This window comes from Heterobasidion irregulare (assembly GCF_000320585.1).
Source record: "Heterobasidion irregulare TC 32-1 unplaced genomic scaffold scaffold_01, whole genome shotgun sequence".
Taxonomy (NCBI): Eukaryota; Fungi; Basidiomycota; class Agaricomycetes; order Russulales; family Bondarzewiaceae; genus Heterobasidion; species Heterobasidion irregulare.
In genome coordinates, this window is record NW_009258197.1 from 2,594,821 (window position 1) to 2,607,513 (window position 12,693).

General features: G+C 65.1%; 5 protein-coding genes across 5 annotated transcripts; 3 read left to right on the top strand and 2 right to left on the bottom strand.

Moving 5' to 3' along the window:
- Positions 1-274: 274 nt before the first annotated feature.
- HETIRDRAFT_59579 (Alpha/beta hydrolase) lies at positions 275-2,316 on the top strand (the record flags this gene model as incomplete). Its single annotated transcript, XM_009542119.1, has 4 exons — positions 275-537; positions 592-808; positions 866-2,072; positions 2,193-2,316. The coding sequence occupies 4 exons, from the start codon at positions 275-277 to the stop codon at positions 2,201-2,203; spliced, it is 1,698 nt and encodes a 565-aa protein (XP_009540414.1). The 3' UTR covers positions 2,204-2,316.
- On the top strand, positions 2,283-2,733 carry HETIRDRAFT_431800 (uncharacterized protein; the record flags this gene model as incomplete). The annotated part of the gene is made up of 2 exons (XM_009543066.1): positions 2,283-2,693; positions 2,721-2,733. A coding segment is annotated over one exon (245 nt), but the record flags the coding sequence as incomplete, so codon positions are not given.
- Positions 2,734-3,536: 803 nt separating this feature from the next.
- On the bottom strand, positions 3,537-4,117 carry HETIRDRAFT_99810 (uncharacterized protein; the record flags this gene model as incomplete). The annotated part of the gene is made up of 2 exons (XM_009543067.1): positions 3,537-3,640; positions 3,748-4,117. 2 exons carry the CDS (start codon positions 4,115-4,117, stop codon positions 3,537-3,539), a joined length of 474 nt encoding a protein of 157 aa, XP_009541362.1.
- A 1,699-nt stretch (positions 4,118-5,816) lies between these two features.
- On the top strand, positions 5,817-9,194 carry HETIRDRAFT_457033 (uncharacterized protein; the record flags this gene model as incomplete). The annotated part of the gene is made up of 7 exons (XM_009543068.1): positions 5,817-6,228; positions 6,301-6,473; positions 6,529-6,594; positions 6,672-7,983; positions 8,052-8,135; positions 8,262-8,466; positions 8,786-9,194. 7 exons carry the CDS (start codon positions 5,817-5,819, stop codon positions 9,192-9,194), a joined length of 2,661 nt encoding a protein of 886 aa, XP_009541363.1.
- Positions 9,195-10,444: 1,250 nt separating this feature from the next.
- Positions 10,445-11,218, bottom strand: HETIRDRAFT_308233 (uncharacterized protein; the record flags this gene model as incomplete). Its single annotated transcript, XM_009543069.1, has 2 exons — positions 10,445-10,712; positions 10,794-11,218. The coding sequence occupies 2 exons, from the start codon at positions 11,216-11,218 to the stop codon at positions 10,445-10,447; spliced, it is 693 nt and encodes a 230-aa protein (XP_009541364.1).
- Positions 11,219-12,693: the final 1,475 nt, after the last annotated feature.

The following is a 12,693-nucleotide window of genomic DNA, read 5'->3' on the forward strand; positions in this document are numbered from 1 at the left end:
AGAGTCTGAGCCGGAACCGCTGTCTCCAGAGGAGGAAGCCGACATAATTTCCCGGTCCTCTGTCGACAGCATAGCCGACGAAGTTAGACGAACACTTCAACGTCAAACTGAATCTCCCATATCTCAGGCAACCCCGCCCAAGGGTCGAAGTCTGCAGTACCGCCGCTCTGTTCTTTCCGAGGGCGCCGTGAACCTTAACTCGCCCAACTTCGAAGGTGTCCGTCCACAATCGTTCTACTCCACTCCTGCAGAAGATGTCATTTCACTTCTCCCTATGGAGCTGCCCAATGGAACTGCGACTCAATCACAGGCCATCGCGCAGTACCTTCGTTCCGCCCGTCTGACGACGCTGTTGAAACTCACCCGTTCACCACATGCCTCAATAAGCTCTCCGCTCAATGTGAGCTTGTCCGACTTGGGGAGTCCGACAGGTTATCCTGTCGTGGTATTCCTGGGGCTTGGAAGTGTACGATACGTTATGGGCCTCTATGACGAGATGGCAGAATGCCTGGGACTCAGGATCATCACGATCGATAGGTTCGTGAACATCCATCTCCGGCGGGACTGGACTGACTTGCAGACTTGGATCAGATGGGGCCTTGGTCGAACCGACGCCCCCAAGTCAAAATCCGCGCGGGGAATCCCCGAGTGGGCGTCGGCAGTAGAAGAGGTTCTCGATCTTTTGAACATCGATCACTGTAGCGTCATGGCACACTCAGCCGGAGCACCGTACGCGCTTTCGTTTGCGAGCAAATTCCCCGAACGTATACGTGGAGACGTCCTTCTGCTCGCACCTTGGGTGGGAGGCGTTGAAGGAGGTGAGCAGATCCCAATGTGAGCATGAGAACGAGCCGGATCCTCATAGTCTGATTCAGCTGGCTACAAGTGGCTGAAGTACGTGCCCGCTGGCCTCCTCAAAACGGCTCAGGCCGCAGAGTGGAAGATACAAGCGTGGATGCTGGGAAAACCTCCCACTATTCAGTACAAAGGCATCGGTTATGACGCGTCCTCCGCGGCGCAGCCGCATCGCAGTCGTAACCCGTGGACGCGTCACAAGTCCGATGCCAGGCCCTCAACGAGTTCTGGCTTTCCGAGCGGCATGCATAGCGTCGACGCGCTGCCACGGCCTAGCACCGCTTCTAGCGCGTTCAGCGAGTACGATGACCTTCGGGACTTCGACGGCCGATTTGACAGTCGTAGCACGCTCGGCCCGCAGGGTGACCGATCCGCGAAGCGCGCGTCCAGCGAGGATCAGGCGATGCCCAAGAGGAAGAATTCGAGAGGCTTTCTTGGGCGATTGAAGGGTGCACAAACGACGCCGCAGACTCCGCCCTGCGACAAGTCACCATCGGGGGGCCCTGGACGCACACTCAAGGCGCTGCGGTCGATGGGCTCGCTCAAGGGCAAGTCGTCTTCGGGATCCAGTCATCGCAAAATGAGCGCTCCGCCGTCTGCGATGCCGCACTCGCTCAAGCTGGACGTGGGCCTCGGCTTCGACGCGATCGACTGGTCGCCCACCGCCCACTCGTCGGCGAACTCGAGCGCAAGCGGGACGCCGGACGGGCAGGAGCGCTTCAAGTTGGACGAGCACCTGCAGAGCAACGGGCACAATCGACGCGCGGGCGGGCGGCGCTCGGTCTCGTTCGGCGCCACGGGGCGGTCTGCGCCGGCGTCGGTGGCGGGGTCGGTGTCCTCGCCGGCGCCGAGCACGATGACGTCGCCGTCGGCAGGGATCGCGGCGTCGAGCGCGTACCAGGCCGCGCTGGGGAACGCGCTGATCGTGGCGGCGCACGCCGAGTCTGCGGGCGGGACGCACGGGGACCTGCTGCAGATCCTGAACCACGAGCAGCACCCGTGGGGGTTCTCCTACTCTGCGTACCCGCACCGCGTCCGCGTGTGGTACGGCGACCGGGACGAGAAGATCGCGGAGAACGCGGTGCTGTGGATGGAGCGCGCGATGGGCGAGGGCCGCTGCGAGGTGAAGGTCGTCAAGGGCGCGGACCACGGGCTCATGTACCGCAGCAGCGTTGTCATCGAGGTGCTGGAGCGCGTGCGCGATTTCTGGGCTGACGGTGCGTTGTCGCCTCGGTCCCTGTCCCCGTCCCCGTCCCCGTCCCCGTCCCCTTTCCCCTCTCCCGTGTCGACGATCCGCACTTCTCACACTCACGCGCGCGCGCGCACTCGCCATGCAGACGACCCTTAGCGCGACCCCCCCTCCCTCCCTCCCTCCCCCCCGCGGGTCGACCTCCTCGACGCCGCACTGCTTTCGCCCACTGCTGTTTATCAATTAAAATATCCTTTTATTACCGCTCTCGGAACATCCGCCGCCACTGCGCCGCCGTGCCTTTGCCCGCCTGTCACACGCACATACACATACACATTCACCTCTATATCGCAACTGCAGCCGCGCGCGCGCCTACGTTCGCTCAGTGTACCATCGCTCCGTCCATACCACTCCCCCCACCTCGCTTGCCTGTTTCTATCCGTCCGCCCCGCCCGCGCGACCCAACCTTCGAGTTCCGTATAATGCTGTGTCCTCCATTACACCTCCACCGCCCTTTTGGAATTAATCATGTTTTTTCGGGGCCCCCGTCCGTCCGTCCGCCGTTTCCGTTTCCGTTTCGGCGGCCTAGGTTGTCATACGTGCGCGGGTCCCCTGTTTTCTCCTCGTCCGACTTTCCTTCCCTGTTTTTGTGCGTGGCGTCCTGTTTCTTGAATAGGCCTTTTTTATGATATTTCTATCTGTCTGTCTCTCTTCCTTGTTCGTTCGTTCGTTCGCTCGTTCGTTCGCTCGCTCGTTCGTCCTCTGTGTACTTAGATATCGGACGCGGTATATACCACAGCGCGGTGCCGACGCGGCGCGGCACCGCGCGCCTCAGCATCGCGCGCGCTCGGGCGTCGCAGAACGTGTGCGTCTTGGTGTGCAGACGTCGGGCCGTCGCGAAAAGTCAAGAGAAGAAAAGGGCAAAGGGCCTGCGACCGGCGGCACTCTTTCCCTCGACCGCGACTCACAGGCACCGAGCCACTAGGCTCACGCGCATAAGTATAGCTTATAAGTACTGCGGATCGCGCCGCGCGACGTCTAGGTACAAGCGGGCCCTCGACCCCGCGCCGACCGAGCGGCGAGCGCGCAGATCCACGGTCGAGCGGCGCGCGGCTGCCATTACTCTAATCAGTAGACAGGAATAAAAAAAATAAAAAAATAAGTCGAACGGGCGAATCGGGTGGCGAAGAGGCATGCGCTCGGATTACGGAGGGGAGGGTGGGAAGAGCGAGGGCATGGCGGTGAGGGCGAAGGTGGGAAGAGTAAAGGTAATAAGGGAAATGGGAGGAGGAGGGGGGGAGGCGCTACATACTCGTACAATCCGACGGAACCGCGAGTCCCAGATCCTAACACGGCGTGAACACAGCAGATCGTAAAAACACAACACAACACGACGCGACGCGATGCGACCTCGCGCGACCTGGCGATCGGCAGGCGCTGTCTGGCGCTAAGAGCTACACACCAGTCGGAGGCGCAGGCGCGCGCGCGCCGCTCACGCGAGGTCTCGTATTCGGCGCTCCATCCACAGCTGGCTGTTCGGGCTCGCGGGCACCGGCGGGAGCGGGAGCGGGTTCCTGCTCGGCGGCCTTGGGAACGCTGTGGCGCGCGCGCAAAAAAAAAAAGAAAAGCCATGCACACACACACGCACGACGTCACTCATCAGCCACCGCGCCTCCCTTGTAAGCGCGACGCGAACCACTCACCGCTCAACTCGCTAAACGCGCTGAACGCGCCGGGGCTCACCGAGCGCCCGGGCGCGTTCTCGTTCCCGTTCCCGTTCCCGTTCCCGTTCCCGTTCCCGTACCCATACGCGTATCCGTACTCGTACGCGCCCGACGCGTCCGACGCGCCGCCGCGCGAGCGGTACGACAGCCCGTCGTCGCGCGAGCGGCCCGAGGTCGGGGTCGGCGGGACGTAGTCCGCCGCGCCGGGCGGGTCGTCGAACGGCGAAAAGGTGAGCACGGGGCGCGAGATCGCGCGTGCTGCGGTCGTGGGTGCCGCGAAGGGCGGTGGGCGCGCGGGCGCGTAGCTGGTGCTCGCGCCGGGGGTGAACAGGGGGACGGGCGCGGGCATGTAGGTGGGGCGGGGCGCGAGGGAGGGCGGGAGGCCTGCGAGGGCGGGAGAGGGGCCGCGTGGGGGCGAGGGGGGCGGGGGCGCGGAGGGGTCTTGTGGGGCGGAGGGGTTGCGGCGGCGTGCGCAGGTGACGACGATGACGGCTGCGCCGAGGATGAGGGAGAGGGCGCCGAGGACGGAGAGGATGGCGATGACGGCGATGGTGGAGCCGGAGAGGCGCGAGGTGCGGGAGTTGTCGGCTGCGGAGGTGGCGGTGGCGGTCGAGGAGGCGGTCGGGGGGAAGAAGGATGCGGAGGGGGAGCGGGAAGGCGAGAAGGTGTTGAGTGTTGAGCCGGAGGCGCTCGAAGAAGTAGAAGAAGGAGAGGATGATGGCGAAGAGGAAGGAGCGGAGGACGCTGCGGACGCAGAGGTGGATTGTGTGGACACGGTCGCTGATGCTGATGCTGATGCTGATGTCGATGCTGATAGTGATGCGGTCGAGGGCGAGGAGAGCGTCGCGACTGAGCTCGCGAATGAAAACGCCGGCACGGATGCGGATGCGGCTGACAGGTGGGAGACGCACAGGTGGGGTCAGCGCGGTTCGCGATGCACGGGGGCGTACCGGGACGCGAGAAGGGGGGCCGGGGGAAGCACGGAATGGAGTCGAACGGGTGGAATGGGGCGGATGGAAGGGGATTCTAGCTCACCTGCGTTTGAAACGACGGAGACGAGGAGGCCGCCAAAGGTCAGCTGGCCCGCGGCGCCGTCGGTCGTCTGCACGTTGAAGGCCCTGAGGACGTGCTGGACGGAGGTGTCGAGGCCGTCAAACGCGACGAGAACGGTCTAGGAGAGGGGGTCGATGAGGTCAAAGTGCGAAATGGTTACATAAATGGAAGAGAGCGAGGCTGACCGCGAGCTGGCTCTGGGCGACTCCGGGCTGCTGGGAGTTGACGAGCTTGAAGGGGCCGCCGCCGTTCCCTGAGGCGTCGCAGTCGATGCAGACGACGGCGCGGCCGCCTGCAGAGCCCCTGAAACCGATGTAATCCACGCTCGTTGCTCCGACTGGGGGGGGGGGGGGGGGAGACATGGGGGTGAGTGCGAGTGGGACAAAGGGCGTGCGCGGGTGGCGGCAGGACGCACCTGGGAGGACGACGGACACGGTGGCGCCGAGGACGTCCGTGAAAGCGAGCTGACCACCAGGGACTGCGGTGGAAGGCGCGGTCTGCCATCCTTGAGAGAAAGAAATGGAAGGGTCTGCGGGGGCAAGAGAGAGCGGACGAGGCGCGCCTGCGGCTTCAGAGAGTGGAAAGCAGAGAGCGAAGAGAAAGAGGACGAGCAGAAGGGGAGGCGAGGGCATCGCGGAGGGAGGCAGACGAAGGGGGGACGCTCAGCATCCCTTGGCCGGACGCAGAGCTCAGACCAGGAGCCAAGGGGCGGACAGGCTGCAGCACCCGGACGTGGTCGACCGGGAATGATGTTCTCCTCCGGCGTCGCACACGGCATCGCTCGGGCACATAACACTACTGTAGTAACCATCGAACCGGCACGCGACCGGCCCTTCCGTCGCCGTCGCCGTGCCGGGGACCGGAAGCGGATGCGTGGACGTGGTGGCGCTCCGGGCAGCGAGCGAGGGCTGTTCCGCTGAGCAAGCCCGTGGTGCAAGCCGCTGCGATGCTCTGAACCCACTCGCCACTCGCCACCCTCCGACACACAACACACGATGGCCTCACACAAGCCGTCCACGTACGTCCCTCACTCCCCGTCCCCCGCCTCCGCCTCGCACTCACCCCCGCACAGCTCCCTCTACGCACGCCGCAAGCTCTTCGCCATCAAGCACGACGAGGCACAACCCCTCACCCGCCGCGACATCCAGTACGACCTTCTCCACGCCATCTTCTCAAACCCTCTCCGCGCCTTCACCGACCCCCACGCACCCGCACCCGCTCCCTCCCTCGCCGCACCCGCCCCCCAGAAGGTCTCCTTCCGCGACCTCTATGTCCGTGCCCTCCTCCAGTCCCCACGCTGCTCCCGCGCCCTCCGCGAGAAGATGCAGGACTCCCCAGAGTTCGCCACAGACTTTGCAAAGATCGCCCTGCTCGCAAACGTCGGCCGCGTCAACACAACCATGACATGTCCGTCCCGCACTCGTTCCCTTTGTCCCCTCCCCCCCCCCACACACACACCCCTCTGACCTTCCCGCGCAGTCCTTCCAGAGATGCGCACCTCCCTCCGCACCTACCACCCCGTCCCCTCCCTCCAAAAGACAGACGGGAACCTCCAGGACGCCCCGCGCATAAAGAACCTCCTCAAGGCCTGCCAGCTCCCACACGAGACCGACAACGTCCCCGGCTCCCCGTCCGAGCTCCGCGTCCTCGCAGTGAGTTCCCGTCGCCCGTGCCGGCTATCGGCCGCTCATCCCAGCCATCCCACAGGGCAGAGGCATCGTGCCCACCTCCAACGTCGTCAACGTCCTCTTCTGCCTCTCGAACAACTTCACCGTGCGTCTCTCCCCCTCCCGCTTTTCATCAACCCCTTCCTCCTGACCTCGCCCCGCCCCGCCCCGCCCCGCCCCCAGAACGTCGCACACGAGCACTTTGGCCGCCTCGACATCGACTTTCTCGACCTCTTCCTCCCCATCCACGTCTCCTCCGCCTCCCGCGCCCGCGCCTTCCTCTGGCTCGTCCACCACTACCACGAAGGCTCCGGCCTCGCCCGCTCCTCCACCGCGCCCTCCACCGCCTCGACCGCCTCGACCGCCTCGACCCCCGCGCCCACCTCCCCCTCGGGCGACGCCACCTCGGGCACCCCGAACCCCTTCGCCGACGCCCATGCCCGCGCGCACCCGGGCATGGTCCCCGCCCTCGTCGATCTCCCGCTGCCCGAGTTCGAGGCGGAGAACGTGGACCCCGAGGACGAGATCACGCAGGGCGCGCGCATGTCCCGCTACCGCCTCGACTTTCTCGCCAACCCGAACGCGGGCGCCGGCGCCGGCGCGGGGCGCGGCGGGAGCGTCGCGGGGAGCGCCAAGGGCGCCGGCGAGGGCGGCGAAGAGAAGAAGAGCGCCAAGGGCCGCGTGCGGGACCGCGCGAAGGAGAAGGAGAGGGCACAGGAGAGGGCACGGGCAAAGGAGGCGGAGGCGGAGGTGGGGGCGGAGGCGGCGGACGTCGAGATGGACGTCGGCGTCGACGTCGACAGCCCGGGCATGCAGGACTCGCCCGCGTCGGCACCCCCGAAGGGCAAGAAGCGCGCCCACAGCGCCATCGAGCCCGCCGACGGCGACGACCACGACTCGATCGCCGTCACCGCCCCCGACAACGACGACTCGGCCTCGTCCAGTGCGTGCCGCCTCTCTTCCTCTCTACCCCATCCCGCACACTCTGACGGACCGACCGGCTGCCGTCCACCAGCGACGCGCGAGCCGCCAGCACAGAGGCGCCAGCTTTCCCAAGACATCATCCAGGACCGCGCGTCCCCGGCCATTCTCCCGCCCGCCCCGCCCCCGTTCCCCGCACCCGCATCCGCACCCGCACCCGCGCCCACACCGCCCGCGCCGCCTCCGGCACCAGCATCGGCCCCGGTCCCCAAACCGCGTGCCCCGCGCCGCCGCGCACCACGCACGCGCGCCCCCCGCTTGTCTGCCGCCGCTCGCGCCGCCGCAGCCGCCGCCAACGTCGCCGCGAGCGCTAGTGCCAGCACCAGCGCCAACGGTAACGGTAACGCCACCGCTGCAGCCAGCGCGCGTGCGCCCGCACGTTCGCGCGCGCGCGGACCCGCTCTGAGTCGCGTCCCCGCGGCGACGCCGCGCGTGCTCTCCCCGCTGCCGCCGACGACGACGATGACGCGCGGAGTCGCGATGCACGTGTGTCCGCAGCGGACGATGCTCCAGCGTACGTCGTCGTCCGCCCCTCGACCGACCGACCGACCGACCGACTGACGGCTTGTTGCGGATTGACAGACGCGTGGCACGTGATCAGTACCGTCGACCCGCTCGCGGACTCGGACGAGGAGGGCGTGGACGAGGGGTCGCGTCTCGAGTACTGTGAGTCCTCCGCCTCCCGCCCCCGCCCCCGCCCCCGCCCCCATCCCTGCCCTCTCCGCGCGCATACATCCCCATAGTTTGTCTCTTCCGGCTCACACGCGCACCCTCTCTCTCTCTCGCACACAGCCACCCGCCTCGAGGTCGTCCAGGGCATCCGCGCGCACGCGCACATGCTCGCCGTCGCGCGCCGCCAGCAGGCACCGCACTACCCCGCGCCCGACGCCGCCCTCGCCCTCGCCCTCGCGTCCGCGTCCACGCCGGGCCCCGCGTCGGCCCCGGGGCTCGTCGCGCTCCTGCCCCCCCTCGACAACGACCCGCGCACGGGCCCGCAGTCGCACTGAGACCCGGCGCGGCCGTGCGCCCGGTTGGTAATTTATTCCCTGTTTATAGCTGTTTTATAGCTCTCTTTTTTCGCGGTACATATTTGCGTCGCGTGGTCGGTTTCGGTGTGTGGAGTGTGGGGTGTGTGTGGGGTGTGGTGCTGGTGTCGGTGTCGGTGTCGGTGCGGCGTGTTGCAGGGTGCTTATTGTAGGCCCAGAGGCGCGTCTCGAGCCCTGACTTTTTCCTTGTTTGTTTTTTGCTCCAAAAGACGATCTGGTTGCTGTGCGTTGTCGGTCGGTCGCGCGTGTTCTGTCCCTTCGCTCGTTTAGCCCGCGTTTATCTCTTCAGCTCGTTCGTTCGTCGCACGTTCTCTCGCTCTCACCTTCCTCTAGCCGTCGCATCCGCGCCTCGAACTCTTGCCTCCTAGGATGTGGATATGGATATGGATATGGATATGGATATGGCCCCCCGACTGTGGACAGTCACAGCACAGCACAGCACGGCACGGCACAGCTCGCGTCTCGCACGCCGCCACAATCGCACCGCCCTCCATCTTCCCATCCCCCTTCTCGTCGCCCGCAGCCCCCCTCTCCCAGCTCCCCCACCCGCGAGCGCTCCCTCGTCCACTCGGAGCCCGCCCCGCGCCTGTACACCACCACCCCCTACCCCTCTCCTCCCCTTTCCTCCCTTTTCCACCCCCCTACCCAGTCTCACATACATGCATACATAAACACATAAATACATATACACGCTTATACATAGTTGCACATACCCATCGAGTAAATAACGTACGTGGTACACACCCGCGGAACGCCGGTGCCCATGCCAAATGTCAATGCATACCGCGGTGCGATGCGGCGCGTCCTGGACGACGCGATCTGATCTCATCGTCGAGGGCTTCCTACATCCATAGCTAGCCTGCAGAGAACTTGGCCGAACCCGCGAGGACGACGGCCCAGGCGCCCAGGTCTTTTATGTTTATGCTCATGTTTATGTTTATGTTTATGTTTATGTTTATGTTTATGTTTATGTTCATCTATTTATTTGTTTATTTGTTTTGGCCAGAGAAGCAGACACGCAGACACGCGGAGCAGAGATATTGGACGTTGAGCGGCCCCCAGTGTATGTTCAGCCTCCCTGCATTGCCTCCCTGCATTGCCCATGTCGCTGCTCTGGAACCCTACGATCGTCCGACGACGCACGACAGCGAGCAAGCAAGCACACATGCACGCACGCATGCATGCACCAGGAGTCGACGAGCGGCGAGCGGCGAGCTCGAAACTCCTACACTATCTACGATGACGTCCAAGGTATGTATGCGTGCGTGCGTGCATGTATCTACGAATGTATGTATGCATCCCTGCCTGCCTGCCTGTATGTGTCAAAACAAGAGAGAGACGCGAAGAAAAGCGGACAAGGAAAAGAGGAGGCGGGGGGAGGCCACGGGCGGGCCAAAAGCGGGGGCGAAGAACGGGAGAGGCAGACAGACAGACAGACAGACAGACATGCAAAGACAGGCAGAGACAGGCAGAGACAGGCAAAGACAGGCAAAGACGGAGAGACGGAAAGGCAGAGAAAAGGATATCGAGAGAATTGTATAACATAGTGGAAAACGAGAACTGTCATTTGGGGGCACACCGTCAAAAAAGGAGAAACAAAAGAAGAGTGGGGGCGGGAAGGCGGCGGTCGCGAACGCCCGGCACAAAAACGGGGGTAAGACACAGGGAGAGAGAGATGTGTATGTATATGTGCGTGCGTGTGGATGTGAGAGAGCGAGAGAGAGAGAGATGGTGTCAGAGATCCGGTGCAGCATCGAGATCGGCGTGATCCTGAAGCATAAAATACAACGAGAGGCGGTGAGGAGAAGGCGTGTCGGAGGGGGTACGAAACCAGAACCGTCGGTGCGCAAAAAAGAAAGCTCAAAAAGAAAAGAAAGACCGTGCCGCACCCCCATTTTCTCCCAGCGAAACGACAGCCCACCCGCCCGCTCACTCGGCGAGCCACTTTTCGCACTTCTTCACGTACTTGTCGAGCAGCTGCGCGAGGTCGCGAATCACGAACGTGAGCACGACCGTCGCGAAGAACTCGGACGCGCGGCGGAGCTTGCTCTCGACGGCGACGCGCAGCTCCAGCGGCAGCGCCGCGTACGACGGCGCGACGGGCTGCATCGCGACCGCCTTGGAGTGCTCGTCGAGCAGCTGCGCCTGCAGGAAGAGCCGGCTGAGCCCGTGCACGTACGACGCGGGCGAGTCGAGGCTGTCCAGGGATCTTGGGTGAGCTCAGCACGCGGTGCACGCGGTAACGCAGACGCAGACGGGGGAGAGAGAGGGTGCTCACTTCTTTCCGTTGGTGAACTTGTCGATCTGGCGCGTCAGCTTGCCGCCCCACGAGGTGACCCCGGTGGACTTCTTCACCACGAAGCCCTCCCCGACGCCGAGCTTCTTCCCAAAGTTCGCGACGACGCCGTCGCACACGGCCGAGAACTCCTCCAGGCGGAGCGCCCACAGGTCGCCCTCGCGCCTCCCGATGCTCCCGATGCCCATCGCCATCCCGCTGCTCACGTTCCCTGCGCCGAAAATGTCCACGCTCGTCGTCTGCACCTCTTCCAGCGCGGAGCACAGCACCTCCACCACGCGCACCTTTTCCGGCAGGTTCTGCAGCTTCGCGCCGCCCTGCGACCACACCTCGTGCGGGACGTGCAGCCGCCGCGTCACGTACCCGCCCGACTTGGACGTCATCGTGTGCCGCAGGAGGTTCATCATGTGGTACGCCTTGCGCAGCGGGTCCGGTGGCGGCGCGGGCGGCAATGGCGACGTCGGCGTCGTCGGCAGGTTGCTGTGCAGGATCGGCGGCGGCGGGACGAGCTGCATCGCAGGCGTGCCCAGCGGGGGCGACATCAGGCTCGTGACGACCGCGATCTGCGGCAGCTGCGCGCCGCCCTTGAAGGACGACGACGACGACGAGGTGGCGGACGCCTTGCGCGGCATCGGCATCGTCGCGATCATCGACGACGAGGTGCGCCCGGGGAGGTCCAGTGACATCGTCGGGAGCCCCGTCAGGCTCGGTCGGCGGCCCGGCTGCGAGGCTGCGCGGCTGCGCCCGTAGCCGAGGCTCGACGTGGACGACACGGGCAGGCCGACCGGCGCGATTTTCATGGAAGAGGGAGCCATCGACTCGCTCGGGTTGGGCGAGCTGGACGTGGACGGCGGCGCGGACACCTTGGTCGTCCGTCTCTGGTAGATGGTGCCCATCGTCGTCGAGTGGTTGATGAGCGTCGTCGACGGCACGATCTCCGAGCGCGCGGAGGTCTGGGAGATCCCGCGCGGTCTCGGCGTGACGAACTTGGCCGACGAAGGTGGCGAGAGCTGGTCGTGCTCGTTGACGAGCGTTCGCGGGGTGGCGAGCGAGGCGCCCGAGGACTCTGATGGCGACGGCAGCGGGGGCAGCGGATGGGATTCCCGGTTCGCTTCCCGCTGCGCCTGCACGATGCTCCGCGTCCTCGGCCTCCGAAAGTCCTCCTCGTACTCAAAGTGATGCTGCTGCTGCGTCTGCAGCGTGCGGTCGTCGTATCTGTCGCCCTCCTCCGTGAGCGACTCGAGGCGGCTGCCCGAGCCCGTTCGCATGTGGCCTGTCGAGTTTCCTCGCGGACGGGTGACGACGTTGAGGTGCTTGTTCACGACGCCATGTTGGTCGGGCGCGGGGGGCAGAGACGTCTGCGGCGGGGGGGCGGCGGGGGGGAGAACAGAGGCGGCTCGCGGGCGCGTGGGAGGGTGTCCGACCGGGGGAGGTCGCGCGGGAGGTAAGGCGGAGGTTCGGCCGGAAGACGGCTGCGGGAGGACCTCATGTGACTGGTTCGACTGCAGCATAGACGCTGCGGCGTACGGGTGGAACGACGAGGCGGCGGCGAGGTCTAAGAGGAGATAACCGTGTCAGTTTCGGGGGCAAGCAAAACGCCGCTCGACGGGCGAAAGACGGTTTACCTTCCGGTTCTGGATCGTCCATGGGGAAGATGTCGCCGCCGTTGAGTCTGACGGTGGCGTCTTCGAGATATCTCTGGGTGTCGATGGTCTGCGCTGGGACGAGCGAATGATTCGCGCGGGCCTGGACGGAGGTCTGGACAGAGGAATCCGAATCCGGCGAGCCCGAGACGGGGGAGGACGGCTGTGTGGTGTCGGTCGAGGCAGACATGGAGGCGGCGTAGAGGGAGGTCGGGGAGTGAGGGGTGGGTGTGATGTGG